This window comes from Diceros bicornis, chromosome 17 (genome assembly GCF_020826845.1).
Source record: "Diceros bicornis minor isolate mBicDic1 chromosome 17, mDicBic1.mat.cur, whole genome shotgun sequence".
Taxonomy (NCBI): domain Eukaryota; kingdom Metazoa; phylum Chordata; class Mammalia; order Perissodactyla; family Rhinocerotidae; genus Diceros; species Diceros bicornis.
In genome coordinates, this window is record NC_080756.1 from 10,287,538 (window position 1) to 10,309,281 (window position 21,744).

General features: G+C 42.1%; 1 protein-coding gene across 2 annotated transcripts in view; it reads left to right on the plus strand.

Annotated features, from left to right (window-relative positions):
• The first annotated feature begins 5,264 nt into the window (after positions 1 to 5,264).
• LRIG3 (leucine rich repeats and immunoglobulin like domains 3) overlaps positions 5,265 to 21,744 on the plus strand; it is a 45,028-nt gene continuing 28,548 nt past the window's right edge. Inside the window, exons 1-3 of one of the 2 annotated variants that reach the window (XM_058557758.1) lie at positions 5,265 to 5,759; positions 11,516 to 11,587; positions 11,790 to 11,864. In XM_058557758.1, coding sequence (XP_058413741.1) covers positions 5,515 to 5,759; positions 11,516 to 11,587; positions 11,790 to 11,864 — 392 coding nt within the window. In that variant the 5' untranslated portion in view covers positions 5,265 to 5,514. Of the gene's footprint in view, positions 5,760 to 11,515; positions 11,588 to 11,789; positions 11,865 to 21,744 lie in introns of those variants that run through there. The other variant, XM_058557759.1, reaches the window with a different exon arrangement.

Here is a 21,744-nt window from a genome sequence, read left to right on the forward strand (position 1 = left end):
TGCTGTCATAACACATAGATTGAGGGTTTTATATTAAGGTTGTAAAATGGTTTTTTTGTTTTCTATTTTAAGATAAAATATTATTGTCCCCATTTTATTCGGGACTAATAATTGAGGGTTTACTTAATTCCAACATTCCAGTGGTCAATAATCCCAGCAGCAGGATGTTTCTGTAGTTAACTCACTTTATCTCCCTCAATAATGAAAAGAAAACAGTAATTTGGAGAGTTAAGTAATAGGAACTAGAATCTATATGGGACTGTATAGTTACACAATACGACTGTGCAGCAATCTGTTATTCTTCACCCCATTGTACAGGAAAGGAAAATGTGGTAGAGAGTGGTTCAGAAAGCCAAAGTTACTCATGACCTCACTGTCAGACTTCTGACCACCTTGCATCCTCTGTAACAAATCCTCAAGCATGTGGATGTCTGCATGCCAGACAGGTGGGCTATTTTTTACCTGTTGAAATTTCCAGTGGAGTCTTAGTATTGCTGCTGGCTAGAGAAAAAAATGGAGCAGAGATTGGAAGAAGAGGAGAAAGAGTGGAGAAACTGGAGACCACTGAAAGGATCTGCTGCTGGGGAAGGACACTCACCACTGAGGAGAGTCTGGTGGCGGTCACAGCCAGGAGCCTTCCCCCACTCCCCACCCCCAGCTCGGGGCTCCCAGCTCCTGGCAGCTCCGGGCTACACCCACGTGATTTCCAGAGGACCCAGGTTTGTCCACAATTCGAGCTTTTCTCAGAGCATACATTATTCCTTAGAGGCTGACTTGAGAAATGAGTGAAATAAAAGACAGCATATGTTTAATTTGTGGTTAAGTGAACGTTCAGATAACACTGTTTGTTTTCAATTCAAGTAATATCGCACAGTTGGCCAACTTGAGAGAAACAGATGGGTGGCTATCTTCATTTTTCTAAATATTTTCTAAAGCGTTAAGACATGTTCATAGCAGGGGTTTTGTAAAATAAGATTCTATTCTCTTGCTCTCTAAGTGAAGCATTGCATTTTTTGTGAGAAAAGGGGGTTATCTATTTCTTCTAAAATGCCTTAATGAATGGGAAAGATATGCTTAGGTTACAGAGCACAGCAACATTTGCTTTTGGCGTCATTATCTGGGGATTTTTGCGCTTTTCTTCCTCCTTTGCCTTATCTCTTTTCCCTTCTCACAGTTCACATTCACACAAACTGTGTCATTCATTGTAACGATAAAGCAAGGCCTGAGTGTTTAGCTTCCATTCTTGTCCTTGGATGTTAAAACTGACAGCTTAGCACCTCGATTACTTTTTATCAGTGAGTCATTGCCCTTGCCAGCACTCAAGATAAGAAAGTCTCACACTTGCCAGAGGAAGAAAAAAAAAAAAACAGGGAAACTCAGAGGAGCACTGGGCTGGGTTATACTAACCACAAAATGGACGGTAGGAGGCTGTTTTGAAAATGGATGGGGCTTGCCATTCACCAGGACAAAGTTATAAACGAGAAATGGTCTGGTGTGATGTAGGTAGTTTCCAATGGAGAGTCAATTTTCAACTACCGGGTTAACCAGTGTAAACCTCTGAAGGAGTGGAGAAATCCAACACTTTCTCTCATTTTAATTCAAATGTTAAAAGACCTCCAGTCAAAATGAATCTGACTACGTAATACTAAATCCTTATTTATAAGAGATTACCCACAAGACCTGAGAATCAACATTTGATACCACTGAACTGTGTGTGTGTGTGTGTGTGTATGTTTATATAGAAAAACTACATCATGAGAGGATCAGAGAATTCAGCGACACATTAAGACTATTTCTGGGTCACTGGTATTCATTGATAAATTTTGGGAGAGTAAACAGAATTTTATGTTCCTTTTTCCCCTCTATTACAGACCATCTTCCCTGGCACTCTGCCTTCATTCCTATCGTCTGCATACTGCAAAAGAGGCTGCCCGGGGCCCGGAGGGACCTCAAAGACATTCGGTCCTCACCTGCTCAGGTGAACACCCAGTGGAAGTTCTGCCCTGCGGTTCATGAAGGGTTTGAAAAGTCTGTGAAAATATTACACCGATTTAATGTTCTCATGTGGGACTGGATCCTCCTCCTACAGATTGCATGGCTGAGGACAGACAGAGATGGAGGATAGCCATATCTAATGCATGCTACATCCTTTCCATGGTATCCTAGTTTGCTCTCTCAAAGACCATCTGAGTCAGCATAAGCCACCCCATAAAACATCCTCTGCTGATTGACTCCCAATTACAACTGCTTTAAAGTGGAACAACAACTTAAGGGTGCTTGCAAAGCAATCTATGTGAAGAAATCTCCTAGATTTATCATTTCTCCCCAGTTTTTACAATTGTCTTGCCCATACCTAATTTGATAGCATTGTGTTTTAGTGATTGTGTTAAAGAATCTTTCCCAAGCTGCAAATTTATTATCATAGAAATGAAGTACTTTCTGGTTGCACTTGCATTTATTTGGTTTACACAATATTTAATTTAATTGCATAATTATAGATATAAACAAGCCTGGAACTACTATGGATCAACATCCGACTGCTAGGCGCAAACACGCAAAGGTCGTACTAGGGAGGGGCTGGCAGCCTCTAGATTTCAGCTAGTCCTGGGCATTAGTCAATAAATCTTACAGAGGGAACAGAGAGTGAAAGCTAATCCAGTGAGCTAATAAGCGGAAATCAGATAAGAAAGTTTTTATTATATTCCCAACTTATAGATGGAGAAACTTAGGTACTGAAAGTTTAAGTAATTTAATTAACATCATATCTGGTAAAACTCTTAAAGGATACATGGTTATGAGCAAATTCTAAGCATTATCTAGGAAGTAGTAAGTGAAAATAGTCAATTACACTCCAGTGAATACTGGATGTGCTGGGAGGGCACGGGAGAGATAGCTAAAGCAGGACTCAGGAAGCCTTCTCCAAAAGAGGGATGCTTAAGTTGAAGCACAAATCAACCAGGCAGAAGAGGGACAGAGCATGATGTGGACAGAGGGACCAGCATGTGAAGGACCAAAAGCAAAGCACACAGCATGGGAAGCAAATTGCAAGTAGTTCCTAGAGTAAAAGGGAGATAATTAAATAAAATGAGTTGAAGAGGTAAGTAGAGGCCAAGCACACAAAAGGCTGCATATGTCACTCTAAAGAATGTAAACTTTGCTCTGAGGACAATGGGACCCCACGAAACAAATTAGGCAGTTGAGCTACAGGCTCAGATGTGAGCTTTCAGGATATCACTTGACTGCATTGTGGAGAGAGGACTGGAATGCCGTATAGGAAAGAGGCTGTGGCAGTAATCCGGAAAGCAGAGCTGATGGTGGTCTGAACTTGCATAATGTCCAAGGAGAGAGAGATAGGAGATACATTCAGTTGCTCGAGTTTCCAGAGGATCTGCTAATTGATTGAATGTAGAGGTGGTAGTGAGACTGAGGAAATCTTAAGGGTGAATCAGGCTTCTGGGGCAGTCATCTAGAGGGAGGGAGGTATCACCCCCCAAGAGAATGAACTCAGGAGGAAAAGCAGTAAGGTTCAGGGGTGGTGATATTTAACTTTAGATATGTGACATTTGAACATCCAATTTGAGATGACCTCTGGGTGGTTGAATATACGGGTCTAGAGTTTAGGAGAAATATCTGGCTAGAAATATGGATGTGGTAAATATCAGCATATAGGTGTACATGGAATTCACAGAAGATGAAATAATAAAGGAGAGGATAGACTAGGGAAAATGAGCTAAACCTCCCCCAAAGGGTAGCCAATTTCTGACTATCTGTGACGTAACATGTATAATGGCATATTTCTTCTTTTTAAAAACTCCAATGCATTAAGCTTGATTTTCCTTATGTGAAGTAGATGGGGGAGGCTGAGCTGGAAAATCCATAGCATGACTGTGGTGTGTCTCGACCACTCCCAAGCAGGCAAAATGATTACTCAAAGCCGAGGTACCATCATTATAAATATTTTTTAATTGTACATCATCAAAAATGCTGGTGAGGTCGGTGCTAATGGTAGCTGGAAAGAAGAGGCTGGGAGATCACATCTAAAGTAATGTGCTTCAGTTTCAAAGTGAGTCTCTTCTCTCCCCTAGGAATTGGCATGCTTACACAGGTGACTTGCTACAGCAGAATTCAACAGGCATTAGCGTTCAAGTCTCAACTCTACAACCCATCTCCACTTTTCAGTCACCAACAGTTGAAGCAGCCCCAACGAACGCTCTGGCAGTCAGCATGCAAGAAACGACGACTGAAGAAGTGGAAGTTTAAAAGAAGCTTCCAGTTTTTGCCACAAACAAACGAGTTACCCTCTCTGAATCTATTTCCTCACCCAGAGGAGGAGGGCGTTGGCAGATGATCTCTGAAGTCTCCATCAGTTCCAACATCCTGTATCACCTGCAAGAATAAGTTAAGGCACAGACTTCACTGGGAAGTCCTGTGAGCCTGAATCCACCGCCGGCAGAGGAGGCAGGCAAGTACTTCTAGCCTGTAGCCTTCTCAATGAGGATTTCTCATCACTCAAAGTCCAGGTGGACCACGGTGCATATATTAATTTTTTCCTCCGCGGTCCTAGTTTTCATTTTGCTCTGAAATATTACCGTGACTACTTTTTTCCTAGCTATTGCATGCAATCTATGATTGGTATTCTGGCTTATTAGAAAGCCATTTCCCGTAATTTCCCCCCAGCTCTATCAGTGCACTACGCTGGCTATTTGTAACTCAATATACCATTTCCAACTTTTACATTTTATTATTGTTTTTATTTGTGGAGCCGACATATGGAAAACAATGACAAGCATTAATGTTAAGAAAACTATATTTTCATTGAAACCATTGTTTCATCTGTGAATGGGAGGATAACATACATTTTTTAAACTTGGAATTGAAAGGCTTCCTGATATCAGAGTTAACTTTGGACTCCCCTGAAGTTCCCCTAAATACCTCCAACTTCGAGAGCTGGCCTAATATTTGCTCATTTGTCTCTTCACTCCCCTTTTCTCTTCAACTGCATTTGATGTATGTTTCCCAGGACGTAGCGGAGGCTTCTGGCCCGAGAGGCTGGAAAATGTAACTCCGAATTTCCTACAATCTCAGCTGCACTTTCTCCCGCACTCCCGCCCGGGGACTGGAGCCTTGTTATTGTCACGTGGCCCGGGCGGGGGCTGGCGGGCCAATGGGCGCGCGCCGGCCCCTGCTCGGCCCACCCCGCGCCTCGGCCGCCGGGGACTGCGCGCTCCGGGCCGGGAGGAGGCGAAAAAGTTTCTTCTGCGGGCCGGAGGGTGCGCGCGCCGGCGCTGCTCGCCCTGCAGTCCGCGCGGTCGGCCGATCCTTTTGGCTTCCCTCTCGCTGCTCCGGGGCATGAAAGGGCTTCGCGGCTTGCAGTAAAGGAAAGGAGTCTACCTGGGAGCGCGAGAGGAGGGCGCGCGCACGCGGGCCCGGAGCGCGGGCGTCCACCCTCGGCTGGAAGGTGCGGCCGGCCCCGAGTGCGGAGCGCCGGGCCGAGCCAGAGGCCGCACGACGGCGATGGGCGCGCCGAGGCTCCGCGCGCCCGCGGCGGCGCTGGGGCTGCTGCTGTGCGCGGCGCTGGGGCGCGCGGGCCCGGCCGAGGGCGGCCGCCGGGGCGGGCGCGGGGCGCTGGCGCAGCCTTCCGGGGTGGCCGCCGAGCGCCCGTGCCCCGCTCCCTGCCGCTGCCTCGGGGACCTGCTGGACTGCAGTCGCCGGGGGCTGGCGCGCCTGCCCGAGCCGCTCCCGCCCTGGGTCGCTCGGCTGTAAGTATTCTTCCTGCGGGCCGAGGGGAGCCGGCGCGGGGCCAGGGCGCGCGGCGCGGAGCAGCTTTTCCCAGGGCAGCTCCTCCGGGCCCAGGCCTCGAGCGGCGCTCCGCGGGGATGGAGAAGGAGCCGTCGGGGCCTCAGTCTCGCTCTCTCAGGGCCCTGCGGGCCGCGCAGGTGGGCCCTTGGCGCGCCCCGCCTGGCCGCAGGTGGGCGAGGGCAGGGAGCCGCTGACAACTCCAGGGGAGAGTCAACATCCTGCGCCTTGAGCGCGCCCGGGGGGTCGGATGCGCGCCCCTGCCAGGCCGGGGCGGGCGAGGGGGCCGCCTGCAGACTATGGGAGTTCGCAGCTCTCCCTCTGAGAGCTCACCTAGAGTTCCTAAGTGGTTCAGGCCCCTTGTCCTGTTACCACTCGGTGATTAAACGCGCTCCTTTCCTTTGGGAAGCCCCCTCCACAGAGTTCGGTCACTGTGCAAACTATGGTCGACATCCTTTTGTTGTTCTCTCCCCTGTGCCGAATTTCGCATTAGAAAGCTCCGTAAATCCCCCTCCTCGACCAAACTGTAACACATCCTCATTCCGGTAAGAAGTTGGCAAGACTGATCAGTAGGTATGGAAAAGAAGGAGCTAGAGATTTCAGAACCAGGGGCGTGATTTCTGTAGCTTCTCAGCACGCCCAGACGGTTTAGGGGAGAGCGCTGGGTGCTGTTATGCAAGTTTTTGGACGCTAGCTGTGAAGTCTGAAAACCTGAGATCACTGCCAACTCCGGGGAAGAACAAGGAAGAAAGTGTAGTTTACTTGGAAAGGTTGATTCTCTCCAAATGTCTCCTTATTCTCTCCCAGCTCTAGTTTTGTTAAAATTGGAGGACTTGGAGGACTCGTGTAAAATGTAAACAAACAATCAAAGCTCGTGTTTCTTTTTTAAAAAAAATAGTCATCCTGTTTGAAAGCAATAAAAGTGCAGTCCACCCTTAAATCCTTAGATTTGGGGCTGGCAGAATTGCAATGGAAATTCTAAGTTGTTAACTCTAGTAGACTATCCTAACGTCCTAATAATAGTGGTAGAAAGTTTGGTCAGCAGTTTAAGAAATTGTGCTTTTAAATCATTGTGCTGATCAAAATCTTTATTTGTGAATTGTAGAATTGTTGACCATTAAAAGCGTATTCTTTGTGTTAATAAACTTTAGTTTAAGCAAAAAGGAGAATTAGGGAGTTTTAGATTGGTATTTAATCTCTTACCGTGGGTTGTCTTTTTTAGTAGTTTTTATTACAGTTGAAGAAGGAGATAAGGGCTTTAACCTAAAGCAGGAAGACTTTCAATTAGTTGTGGCTAATTCTGTTCAATTGCCTCTGGTGGAGGTCATGCTGCCTTATTCATGAAATGTGAATGGCTCTATTGACAACATATGGAACTGAACATTTGAATGACTGGAGGTGAACACCTATGAAGAATAGAGGGATGAGAAGAAGAAAATGAATAGAGTGCTTCCTGGGGTGTGTTTAGAAATGCTTGGATCATTCAACAAATCTAACTTATATTCAATAGTGTCAGTGTCGAGTGGCCTACTGGACCATGCAGGGTGCAGTATACTTTTTTTGTGAATTTGGATGTCTTCAAGAAAATAACTGTATTGCTCTTGATTAGAAGTTGGGTTAAACCAAAAGGGGTTTGATACCTATTTAAAGGTTGTCTTAAAAGTAGCTGACCTAATTAGGATTTTGTTTTGCAGATAATTTGGTGGCACACTAAAAACAAATTACAGTTTATTTGGTTAGCACAATCTTTAATTACATTTCCGCTAGCAGTAAATTGTCTCAATACAAGTCCACATTCCTTAAATGTATGTGAAAATAAGTTCCACTTGTATAAATAAGCACTAGGTCTGTTGTCAGAAGCCCCACTGTGATCACTCATTGGACAGCTCTGTCATTCTTGTGCTTGTGTGACTTTTAACCAACTTTGTAGTTGTCACCAAGCCATGTGGTCTAAATTCTTTATTGTGTTTCTTCTGTTTGTGCCTAAAATTCTAGAAGTCTCCTGTCTCTACCTTTGAAAGAAGTAAAACCCCTGGAATTGAGCTTCAACTTCTCTGTTCCTTCTTGTTTGGAACAGGAGGCATAAGATAGCTGCTTCTTAAATTTTACATCCTTAGAAAAGTTTTAATTAGACTGTTTCCGAGTTCAGAAGTAAGTAGAAAAGTGCCTCTTGTTCTTCCGCATATCTCAACTTCCTTTTCCTTAGGTAATTAAGATAGTAAAAGTTTGCCTTAGGCTTAGTTTATGAGAGCACTGTTCAGAAAAAGTTTGGTGTCTGTCTTCTGTTTTATTTGTTGAATTTGCAAGTTAAAAAATCAATCTGTCTACTTATTATACATGTGTGTATGTATTTTTTCAATTTATTCAGTTGTCATTTATTGCCGTAGGAATCCTATGTATGAAAAGTTGAATAGTTTGAGCTATAAAATAATAACGTTGTAGTTAGTTCTCCTTTCAGAGTAACCTCTAACACTTTAAGGAAAGTGGCTCTCAAAACAGCAACTATGTGAAGTGTTGCTTACAACTGCTTTTAAAGACAGACTGAGTTTACATCTAGACTTCGTGCTTACAAAGAGTCCTGAACCTAAGGAGGAGTGCTCCTGAGAATATGTTACTTAGCCAAAAGAGGGGAAAGTTACTCAATTGCCAATGAGAGTTTCAAGTATTATTAAAATCTCACTGAAATTTCAGAATTATTTATCTTATTACATAGAAATGTTTGAGTTAGCTGGGCTCAGGCAGGAGTCCGAAAGGTGCTCACTGCTGGTATGGCTTCTTTACTGTCTGCCTGTTATAAATCCTCTGCTCGGTTCCTGAGTTGGGGCCGGGGTGGGGGTAATAGTCCTTATGGTTTTCACAGCTGTTTTTCTATATTTTCCAGACTAAAACTTGAACAGAGCAGGCTGATTTATGAGTCACTTTGGATCCGTGTCTTAAAACAGCTATAGCCTGCCTTGTTTTTCAGCTTTCCAGATTTCTGCTGAATTAGCAGCTCTACAGGCCCCCGTGGGATTGATTAAGAAGCTGGGCTGGATTTGCATTTTAAAATTTGACTTGGAAGTCAGGTTTCCAAAGCTAAAAGGAAGAAAATGATAGCTGGAACCAAGTGTTGTAAATTAATTATTTTCATGTATATTTATTCTCTTGCTCATATGCAGGAAGAGAAACTTCTGTCTACCATGTAGAGTTTGATTTTCAAGTATTTGGCCAGCTGAGTTCTGGGTAAATAGTTAACACCTCCCTGCCTCACCACCTTTCCCATTTGTTAACCTCGCTACAAAAAATTTTTTCAAAAGGTTTCCTGGGGAAGATGATCGTTATTGGAAACCTAAAAATGAAGAATTTGCCTTCTTGATTGAGTGTTCTTATGGGTTTAAGAAAACGACATTGTCCAACTTGGAATTTGTTTTTAATAGTTTAGCCATAAAAACAATATCAGGAAGATTTAGGAAAAGGTGACATCCTTTAACTGGAGAGTAATCATTTCTGAAACATGAGCTGTATTAAATCTAAATTTAGGTGCATTAAAAGTTTCATGGCTTTAAGTATTTAGCAGTAAAAGTCACTTAAGGGGTGATTTTTTTCCTCCCACATATAATGTGGTTTTAATAGTACAGAAAACTCGGGAATGGAAGTGAGTTGCAATAACTGAAATGTTTAAGGTTGCCAGCTCCTGCTTCTGGATCAGGAATGAGTGGTCCCCAGCATGTGCACTGTTCTCTGAAGGTGGTTTCTCATTTTAAAGGTCCTTTGTTGGAGATCTCATCCCATTACTTGTTGGAAAAAAAGTTCAGCACTCAAATCTCTTTTCTCACAGCATTGCCCTGTGAAATAATCCTTAAAATGAAGCGGAGAGTACAGTCTTAGTTTTTCTAATTAAAAAGAAAATCACCTGTATTAACTGTAAATGCCAGATTGGGTCCCCCCCTTTCCTTTTAAAACTTGAAACAATAGGGGATGCCGTGTTATGTTGGTTCAATGTCCTTTAGTTAAGTGGGTCCAAATGAGACTTTCTGTTGATTCAGGCTACCTCCCAGGTGAAGGACTCTTTTCCCTGGTTGTTTTTTAAGCCCTGTGGGAAATCTGGGACTGTCTGTGGTGCAAAAAGCACACGGGTTTTGTTTGAATCCTAACGTGAGTTGTTGGGCTCACGGCTTCCTGATGAACTCCAGATGGATGTGAGCTGGGCTGCGAGGGAAAGTGTCTGGCTCCAGCGTGGTGAGCATGCACAGCAGTGGTTGTAATTGCAGGATTTTTATAGTTTAAAGACTGTGCCAGATTTTTTTTCGTGTTATAACTCTACCAGAACAAATCTACTCATGTCTGTTACTGTCTGGTAGGTCTTTAGGCAAACATGTTTCAAATAAAATCTTTGCAGACTTTTTTTTAGGTGAAATAGAGAAATCCAGGTTTATTCTCAAAACAAAAATTCAAAGACAGAAAGATCTCTGATTTCTAATTGTTAACTTAATGGACATGCCCTAAGGAACACTGTGTCTCTGGATGTGATTTTTCTGCCTTTTTCTCTTTTTTGGGGGTACTTATGCATATAACAAATGGTTCGTGCTTTTCTCCAATCAAGTTTGGTTAAAACTTTGGTTATTTAAAAATATTCATTTCTGAACACTGAAAGAGTTAATTTAGTAAGGGTTGGTTAACATCTTTCAGTGGGAGAGCTTTAAGCCATACTGTGTGTTAGCCTGGTTTTCAATAGCTGCTCAACCATTTCATTTCATTTACCATTTTGAAGGCACATATTCAGTATGTTGACACACATAGGGAATATAACCAAATATTTGATGGATTTTGTTGCATATTTTGAATCTTAAATGCTGAATGAGATGACTTCCTAGCCTAGATTATTGCATATGTAGGAGTTTTGTTTTGCTGTTTCTTTTTTAAATAATAATGTCCTGTGGAAATTGTTACTAAGTTAGATTAAGTCTTTGAGTAAGAAGCAGATTTATTTTAATGATTGAAAGGAAATCTGTTCACAGGTTTCTATACACTCTGCTGAACTTTGTTAGGTGGTTGATGTGGTTTAAATTATACGTTATATTACCAGGTATTGAGATTTGGGGAATTCAGGAACGCAGAGGGTTCAGGTTGTTTTCTGTGCTCTCAAAACACAGAAACACACACACACACACACACACACACACACACACACACACACAGACAAAATGATACTTTAAATAATTTGGTGCCTTAACCGAGCAAAATAAGTATGTGTGAAAAGCAATTTCTATTTTGTTTGACTGTAATAAGGACACTGATGCTTAATTTTATGATAGTAAAAGAGTTTCTTCAGAGGTTTGAGTCTCAGCAGCCTGCCTAATTAGCCACTTTTCATAAGCCATGACTTCAGCACATCACATTGGAGGTGAGGGGATGGTAGGGGCTGGGGAGGGTGAAGCAAAACAGCCAGTTCACAGAAGATCTGTTCACCCTGTGCCAAAGCACATCTCCTAAAACGTTTGTGGGCTGAAAGCATCTGAATCTGCCAGCCTCCGAAACTAATTTTGTTCTCCGAGTTTGTAGTTTTGAGTTTGGTATTTGGGTTGCCATCTAGTTTATGGAACAGGATGGACCGGTTATTTCTTATGTTGTCAATAGTGTTGATAGAGATCTTTCATAAATCCACTCTGTCCTGCACATCTTTAAGCACTATTAGTGATTTTTCGAAACTACTTATAATTTTATTTTTGTTTTCTCCTAGGGACTTAAGTCACAACAGACTGTCTTCCATCAAGGCAAGTTCCATGAGCCACCTTCAAAACCTTCGAGAAGTGTGAGTCTTAGTTATTTTCTCTTTGAGGTTTGAGTGAAATATACTACCCATCACACTCTTTAACTGTGAAGAACATTTGAATATAATAAATTATTTAAAATTTTTAATTTGGGAGGTATCTTGAAATAATTTTATAAATTTTTCACCTCTGTGAATTACAGCTTATCTAATCAGCGTTTTTTCCCTTTTTTGTCATTTATAGGAAACTGAACAACAATGAATTGGAGACCATTCCAAATCTAGGACCAGTCTCAGCAAATATTACACTTCTCTCCTTGTAAGTGAATGTTGGCAGGATTTCTCATGTATGTTTGCAGGGACCACGAGTGGCACTTCCCTGTGGGCTAGAGCAAAGATCTTACCAGCAAAATATGAATACTTCCTTCAGTGGATAATGGAGAAGCGTTCTTTAAATTAGGTGACTTGTTTTCCAGCTCTCTCTTCCTCCTAAATTTTAAGTATGATCATAACAACACGTTTTTTACACTTTGTTGTCATGGCTGAAATGGTCTCCAAGCTTCAGAGAAGCCGCCCTCACCGCATAGAGACGTGTATTTGATTATATTGTGTAGACTAGGACTTTAATTCTGGTATTACTCAATGGTTGGCGTGGATCTCTGGATTAGGTATTGCATAGTTCCTACTGGAGAATGATAGTTGTTTTGTAAGGAGAAATGGGAGTTGGTAACAAGACTTTGGAGTGTCCTGTTAAGTGTGATGCCTGCGGAAATCGAGGTTCAGAAACATCAAGTCAAAATATCAACTTTATACAGTTAAAATTATATTATGTGATTGAAGGTAGAAATACCATTGATGGTATTTTGCAAATATGAGCTTTCAAATAGAATTAAAATTGTGTTAAATTTTCTCTATTTTTAGGGCAGATAACATGTTTATATTCATGCATTGGAGATGTTTTGGAATAATTTTGACTTTTGGCATTTAAAGGTAGCATTTAGAATGTGCATGGTATAATTTCTAAAATTAAGTAGCTTAATTAACCTTAGTCTTGAATAATTTAAAAATATATTCAAGCCACAAAAGTTAAAAATGTTTTTCTCTTTTAAACAACTTAAGAGAAAACCACCATTGTTAGTTGCTTCTGGGAGAGGTGTTGGGAGGGTTGAAATTATACAGTAAATTTCAGGAAAGCTATTCAATTAATTAAAGTGATCACTACCCAATTGCTTACATCTGGTGATTTATAGAGGTTTGTTTTTACTGAGTGCCCAGGTCAGCTAAGTCACGGGTGCAGCCGCTGTGTCTGCTTTCCTCTGTTTGAATAAGAACTAAGTGACATTTGATACTGATGTGGTTTTTCCAAAGATCAGAAACAGAAAGGAATGAAAGAAAAAGCAGTTGGTATTTGACAAATAAACTGAATGTAAAAAACATTTTTATGCTAGTATTAATGCCTGTTTTCTTTGTCTTTCACAATGGCTTAAAATTTTGGAGTCTAAATGGAGTACTGGTTTTGCTATCTTAAACATCTTGAGCTATTCTCATTTGACCACTGGGGCCTCTTTAAATCCCAGGGAATGCCACCTCACCCCTCTGTCCTTGCCCCGTGTATTGGCAGATTCTGTCAGCGTGTGCAAGAGAGCCTTGAGGGTCATTGCATGCTCCACGGCTGAGAGCGTCTGCAGTGGGGTTGCGGAATCTGCGTGGGGTGGGGAAAGCAGGCTTCTCTTTGGCAGGGTATAGAGTTGAAAGCATAAGAACTTGTAAGGAAATTAGAAAGTTCTATTGGGAATAAATAACCTCGTGATTTTATACTTTAAAGCTATAATTTGTCATTAGAAAACTGAAATGAAATCTGGAAAGTTAGAAGCCTTCGAAATTTGAGCTCTACTCCATATTTTTGTGTTTCACTGTAGTGAGTGCTGAATAATCTTTACTGAACTTGAATAATCTCGCTTTCTTTCCCCTTAATTTGTTGCAGTACATCTAACCAAGGATTGCTTTGTTCATCTTATATATCAATAGATCTTATTTATTACTTACATTACATAGAATCTGCAAGAGTCATTTATGTGATGAGCCTGCTAATTCAGTATGGATGAAAAGTTATATTCATGCCTATGAAATATCTTGAAAAATTTGTTTCTCTGCTGTTTTCTTCTACACATTTTGTTTTCTCCTGTAGGCTTCTTTGGATATTGCAATACACAGTCATTGTTTCTAAAGCACTGTTAATTTCTGTCTTGTGTTGTGTAGGGTAGAACATTTTCTTTTACATAGGTGCACTTGAAAATAATCAGAGCTAAAAGTCAGTACTTAAATACATGTCTGAAATTTCAAAAAAATTTGTTAAACCATATAACATGACTCAGATTCGAAACTTGCTGTAGCACCACAGTTAAATCCTGTATCTTTCAAAGTAGTTCTCAGGACTGATTGACTTTCTATCAAGATCTTTTTTTCTTTTTTTTTTACATTTTCTGAAGGAAAACATTTTTCTGGGTAATTTGCACAAGTTAAATAATTTGAAAACATGTTCAAGAAAAGGAAAAATAGTTGGAATCTTGAGCATAAGATTCGATGTCAGTCTGTATTATTTCTGCCTTGTGCAGTGCGGACTCACAGCTTCGGGGGCTGGACAGAGAGAAGACTGTACCTGGTAAGATCTTCCTCTTCTCTCAGCTGCAGGAGCCAGGAGCTAATATTGGGTCAGATGGCGCCCCATGTCCAAAGATGAATTCATGTAGGGACCAGTCCTGGTAATGTCAGGGAAGCCTGGCAAAATGCCAGGGTCTTGGGTTGATGGTTGGATGAGCATTGAACTTCCCTGTGAACAAAGCTCATCTCTGACGTTTTTTAGGATCTTTCAGAATGTAAAAGACCTGCATAGGCTTGCTTTTCTTTGAATCCCACACTGTTCTAGCTCAGCAGTCAACTGGCATGCTCAGGGCAAGACACGGTTTGTGTTTTTTGTTTATTTTTCTCTCACAATTTCCTAGCCATGGCAGGAGGTGTATTTTAAAGGAAGAAATGGAATAATCTTTGGAATGAACATGTCTAGTAGTAAAACTGTTGACCTGGCATAAGTAAGTTGACTTTACCAGACGTGGTAGTTCTGGCTTCCTGTGATTGGCATGAGCTGCCCAAGCATTGGGCATTTTTGAAACCTGTGACCTGGGTTAGGGCAGGTTTGAATCTGTGAGTTATATAACATTATTCATGAACAAAAGGGCCCTTAGTGGTCATGAAATAGAGCTAGCTGGGTCTAAGTCTTGACATTGATGGTTTATACAGAATTGCCCAACGTGCAGATACTTACCTGGTGTCTTAGAGTTGAAAAGGTCTAGATCAGTAAGTGTCAAAGGGGTATTTGTTAAAAATGTAGATTTCCTGACCCCCTCTCTAGGGATTCTGAATTAATGGGTTTGAGTGGGGCTCAGGAATATCCATTTTAATACATCTACCTTGCTGATTCTGATCAGATTGTATAAATATTTTTGGAATTACTGATAGGGCCCAGTTTATCATAGTCAAATAAGCCTTTTCTCATTTCTTATCTCAAAAGGAGAGCATTTCTCTCAAGCCCATCATTTTTTTCATAATCTGTCATTTTCCCGGGGACGACATTGTCATTCTTCTAGAGAGGTTATTACGAATATTGATCCCCTTTGCTGGAGGGACCCTCACATGTGTGCTCTATCAGTGGAAAGCCATTGAAGAGATTGAAAGCAGAGTGAGGGGGTCAGATTTGCTATGGGAAATGTCACTCTGGCTTGAGTGTGGAGAATGGCTTGGAGGTGTAAGGAGGATGGTTTAGAGGGGGCAGATGATGAGGATACCCATGCACTAGACCAGGAGTGATGATGGCACTGTCCATCTACAGTGCAGCTCTGTTATGTCCATAGGACGGGGGTCAGAAGCAAAGCTCAAGTCAGATGGCTTGGAGTTAATTGCTGTCTCTTCCTTTTGCTGAGTTTGTGGCCTTGGGCACGTTTTTGTGTGTCTGTCAGTGTTTCCTCATCTATACAATGAGGGTAATAGTAATGCCCACTCATAGGCTTGTTGTGAGGGTTGGGAGAGAGAATACGCTTAACACCATCTGGGATACACTGAGTGCTCGGTGACTATGAGCTGTGGTCATGAGGGTGATGTCGTTCATTCAGGTAAAATTTATGGAATAAATAAACAGTGCCAGGCTCTATTTTAAGTGCTGGGAGCACGGTAGTGAACACAGCAGACAAACTCGCTTGTCATGAAGCTTCCATTCTAGTGAGGGGCGAGGAAAATAAATAAATAAACAAATTGGAAAAGGAAAGAAAACCTGAGCTTCTTGATAAATGCTGTGAAGGAAAAGAAAGGACAGAGGGACAGAGCGCTCTGACCGGTGCCCTGTATGTGGTCAGGAAAGGCTTCTTCTTGAATATTAACCAAATCCTGCTATGTGCTGGGTGCTGTTTTAGGGTCGAGATTCAACAAAACAGACAGAAATCCCTGCCCTCGTGGAGCCCACCCTCTCATGGAAGGAGAAGGATAAGAAGTAAAACAAGAGATGGGATCAGAGGGATAAGCAGCTGGGGAGGAAAATAAAGCAGAGAGAGATGTGGGAGGGTGTGTGGTGGGAGAGGGCTTACAGGTTTAAATGGGAGCTTGTGGAGGGCCTCACTGGGAACGTGACACCGAATCAGGGCCTGAAGGTGAGGGAGGGGGCCATATGTGCTTCGGGGAGGGGGGCTCATCTCCTTAAGCCTCCCCTGCCTTGTCCAGGCCCGTCTTGCCTTGTACATGCAGTTGTTAGGTGGTAATGAAATGATTTTGTTTGTGCTTTTCTCCCCGACATGACTGGAGGCCTCTGTGGCTGACCCTTGCTTTCCCCAGCGCTTAAAACAAGTGTGTGGTATACAGTTGGTGGGTAATTAGTGAACGAATTAAAGAATATTTATGGAACAGCCACATGCACTTAGCATTATTCTTACAGATCTACTGTAAACTGAGTAAACTAGTGGCTAAAGATTTACAGTGGAGACAAAGCTTACCTGTGTTTTACTTGTGTTCAACTATACATGCTTGGTAAAAAAAAATAATAATAATAATTATGGAGCTGGCCCCGTGGCTGAGTGGTTAAAGTTCTGCATGCTCTGCTTTGGTGGCCCTGGTTCATGGATTCAGATCCCAGGTGCAGACCTACACCACTCGTCAAGCCATGCTGTGGTTGTGACCCACATACAAAATACAGGAAGATTGGCACAGGGGTTAGCTCAGGGCAAATCTTCCTCAACAACAACAAAAAATAAATAATAATATAATTAATTATAACAACAGCAATAACAATAATGAAAAGAAAGAGGAAAGAGCAAGAGAAGTAATTTAAGTAGCATCAGGATTCAGCTCCCTACTCGAGCCAGTGAGCACATGCCCTGGAGTGTGTGGGAAACGAAAGCTTGTGGGGAATAAAAGTCCCCTTTGCCGTTTGCCTAAGTGTGAACATCTTGGCCCACTGAGGATGACGTTGGTCTTCAGAGACACAGGATTTTCGTAGCCCCTGTCCCCAACACACATGTGAACTACATCATCAGGTCTTGAACTAAAAATTCAAAATACAAAACAACAAGAACAGCAACAAAACACAAAATTGATATGTTCCAATGCTGAAGGAAAAACTGGCCCTATAGGACTCATTGAGAAGGGAGGGGCGGGGATGGGGTAGTAGAATATGTCTGCGTAAAGTTATGTTCCCAGGGCATTAAGGGATCTTCAAGTGTGTATTAACGATAGATGGTTTTGCCCCATCCACTGCCTTTGGAACCCAATGCCCTGTGAGATGTGGTTCCATGACATCACGTGTGCTCCTGTATTGGAGATGCTTTGGGATGCAGGAAAGCATGAGAGTCATGCTCCTCCCTCAGGGGTGTATCTGCTACAGAGAACAGTCCTGGGTGGGAAGGAGTATTGGCAGTTCATGTGGCACGAACAATAGTTACTGTAAACTTCTGAGAAGGGTGGTGATTTTTCTTTTCTTTGGTTTTGAAATTCCTACAAGTGCAGTGTGTGTGGTTCTCCGGTGGCATTTGTCACACATCTCGTTCCAGCGTAGGACTCCTGTCTCACTGAGCTTTTGGTTCCCTCAGCGGCCCAGCCGGTCTCTGGCACATAGGAGGTGCTCATTAAAGATCTGAGCGGACGGTAGAGATCATGGCTCTTGTGCACGAGTGAAGAGACCTGAGCTGGGGATTGTCTTGTCTCACACTAGTGGCCCGTCCAACCTTAGGCAGAGTTAATTAACTCTCCTTTGTTTATCTGTAAAAACAGTGTCAGATGTCTGCCTGGCTATCTCTGGTTCCGGTGAAGGATCAAATGGCATAACGTACATGAAAGGGCTCTGGAGAGTGTGAGCCGCAGCAGCTGCTCCCGTTACACTTGCAGTGAGCTTGGCAGAGGAGCCGAGACTAGAGGCAGCGGGCCAAGGAGGATTCTTGAACAGGAGGGTCACAGAAGGAAGGCAGGATTTAGACACATTATCCTGGCAGCAGTAGATGAGGGAGGGAGCAAGAACTTTGCATTTGGGATGAATTTTTAGGAAAACTTTTGGTCTCTTCATATAGTTCAAGAAAATTGGTGAGCACTCTATTATAATTAATAACTGAACAACATTTCTAGTCCAAGGCCTTGTGTACCCTCTAAGGTGGATTTTGAGCTGTTCAAAGTGCCCAACACCACTGCCTGCTATGTGCTAAATGTTGGGGAACAAAAGAAAATAGGACTTGGCCTCTGCCCTCAAGGGGCTTTGAGTAAGGAATAGCAGGGGAAGACGGACCATAGAGAGATGCTCCAGCAGAGGGATGCCCTGGATGCTGGCGAGATGCCTGGGGCTGTCCTGTGCAGAGGAGGGCTGTGGTTTCAATATTTGTGGAGTGTGAGGGGGAGGAGAAGGAAGGAGACTTGGGGAAGCTGGTAGGCATCAGCTTAGGTGGTTTACAGGTTTGGGGTGGTAAAGGACTGTTTTTTTAAGCAGGGGAATGAAATGACTACGTTTCAATTAAGCACAGGATCGGCGTCTCCTCTTTTCTAAGTAGTCATTAAACAGTGTTCATGTTCAAAATCAAGTGCCATAAAGACACATAAGTAGTGTAACTTTGATAACTAACAGTTATGACTTGCCAAATACCTGTTATCCATCCATCCTTAGAGCTGTTCTGTGCTCTGAGCCCTGCTATATGTTAGGGCCATGTCTCTTTTTTCCACAAAAGGAAATTGGCCATGGGATGGGAGTCATCTGAGCATTGACTTCTGTATGATAAAGAGTAGAGTTGAACTAGTGTTTAGAAATCAGATCTGCAGTATTCTGTTATCTGTGTATTGAACACAGCACCATGTTAAGTTGCATTTCTTATTACATTCCAAAAATCAGACTAATAAAAAAACCAGTTTGGGAGACAGTGATTTCAGAGACTATTGTTTGGTTGCATGGCATAGAGTTTATTTAAATAATTCATCAAACTCAATTTATAACTTTTAAAATATATTGATATTTTAATAGTTCACAGCTCGGAGATAAAGCTGCATATAGGAAAGGCAACCATCATGTACATTTTCAAGTGATAATATAGCCAAGTAATTTTATAACTAAGCAGTATAGCTCAGATAGTTGTTAGTTGTTTTTTTTTTAAACCAAAGCCTATCTAAGTCAGTATTTGAAAAGAGGTCACCAGCTTGTCATATTAATTAAGGAAGTTGGGGAGAAGCTTTAACCAAAATTAGAAGTTACGTTTCTGGGGAATCAGGGAGCTTTGTTCTGGTTAAGTGGACACAAACCATATCCCATCTTTACCCACTTCTGGGTATAGATGAACCCATGGAATTTGACCACCTTAACTGAAAAACTCATCCCAGAATGTCTGCTCTATGATGTGGATGAATGGACTAGTGTCTTCATACGCAAAGGACGTTGCATTAGCGGGCTACAGCTCTCCCCAGTACAAACAAGCCAGACGTTACTGTGTTTAATGAAATACGCTCATGAAGCTCGAGTCCTACAAAATAAACACATAAACATCTTACTATTGTGTTATATTCTTTTATTGGATTTTAAAATGTTTGTATATGATTTGCACATAAAAGAGAGTTTACCATACACAGAGCTGTGTTTGTGACAAACACTCTCTAAGTTCATCTTCACATTTAATCATAAACTGGTCCTCAGAATACAAGTTTGCGAGGCTTCTGAATTCTCAATTTAGAATAACCATATTCCAAACATAGATTTGTGATCATGTCACAGCTCTTTAAACCCCTCAGGAATTTCCCACTGCCCTTAGATCAAGAGCAGAATCATTCTCAAGACATACAATGCTCTGTGTGATCTGAGTCTTCTTTCCTGTTGAGCCTTCTCTAGAATCAGTCCTCACTTGTAGGAATGTGCCAGCTTGTTCCTGCCTCGGGTCCTTTGCACTGGCTTGTCCCTCTGCCTAGAATACTCACTCCCCCAACTTCTGTTAACTCAGACTTAGGTTTCCCCTTATACATTTTCACGTCTCTATTATTTACAATGTCTACTTGATTATCATATAGGCAGTCGTATTTTTCAGTTGCATATGTGTGACTCTTTAATGTCCATCTCCCCCACCAGAGTGAAACTTCAGAAAAGCTGAGATCACGTCTGTTTCTAACCCATTGTAACCCTTGCAGTAGCACCGAGCCTGGCACATGGTGGGCACTCAGTGCGTGTTTGTTAGAGGAATGACCGAATGGATGGCCCAGTCCAAATTAATATATATAGTTAATTGTAGAAGAAACTGTTCAGTTAACCTTTCTGCTCCTGCCTCTTCCGACACACTTAAAATTTTCATTAACAAAACTTGGTTTTTCCAAGCTAACAACGTTCTTAGATTTGACACAGTGATCCCCTGGATAGCTTTCTTCAGTAGTGGTTCTTGGAGCCCATAAAGTTGACCCCCTTCCCTTGAACTTGAACTTCCAGGATAGCTTGCCACAAAAGCTCCTGTATTTCCAATGTTTATCCTGAACCTACACCATTTTTTAGCCCTTCCCTCAACTTCATTCTAGCCCTTTTGATTGCAGCTTTGAAGTATCAAGTACAACTTCTGCCAGAGACTTCTCTATGCTGAGTGAAGCTTCTGCTGCCAACACAGACAAAACAATGAAGTTACAGCCAGTTGCTTTTCATGATCAGGGTGGCAAGATTCAACATGCTTCTCTGTCCTGGCCTACTTGTCCTCCTCCTCTTCCTTATTTGAGTATCTCTGCTATCTTTCGTAGACCAGAGGTTCAGGGCTGTAGTTGGATAGAGAGACCAAGACAATGAAATAGGCCTCTAACCAGTACCACCCCTTCTTTGGCTGGCTGAAAGTTGCTTAGGTACTAAATTCAAAACATGAAAGGAAAGGCAATTATAAATATAAGCACCTCCTTTATAGCACTTAAAATCACCTGCCTGGCGGTCTCCCTCCCTCTCTGTGACACGTTAGCCCGTAGACAGAGAAGTCTCTGGAATGAGGTTGAAGGCACAATGAAATATTAAGGTAATAATATTCATGCTGCCAGTACCGTACAGCACAGGATAAACTTGGTGTGCATTCTTGGACTGTCGATTTTCTGTCACGAGCAATTTTAAATGTTGTTATAACAAACGTATGGAGTAGAATCAAAAAGAGCGTAATTTTTTAGAAAAAATGAGATGCTTTTTGAGCTTAGTCACTGGTTGCCATGTAATCCTGCACAGGGTATTGGCCTAGAAGTAGAGGGCAATGTTCTTTAAAGGTGAGTGGATGTTCACAGAATCGAGAGAGGAGTCAATTGATTGTATAAAATGGTGAGGGGGATTAGAAACAGTTTGCTATGTTATATAACTGGTCATAACCCATTTTTTGTTAGTTTTGGGTGTCTGCATGCAAGCCTAGTAACTTAGAATTGGAAGACACTTTCTCCCTGTGGAGAAATCTCTGGAAGAGAGGTTATCCAGGCTTCCCTGAGCACTTCCAGGGACAGAGGCTCACTTTTTGAGGAGGAGCCCTTCCACTGTGAGTAGTTCTGATTGCTGGGACTTTTTATTTGTTAAGCTGAGCTCCGCCCGTCTGTAGCTTCTCCCTTTTATCCTAGCTCTGTGTGCTGGGAAGAACAACTTCCTTCTATTTTCTACATAATAATAATGACAAGTCTTAAAATAGAAGGTTTTCTTAAAA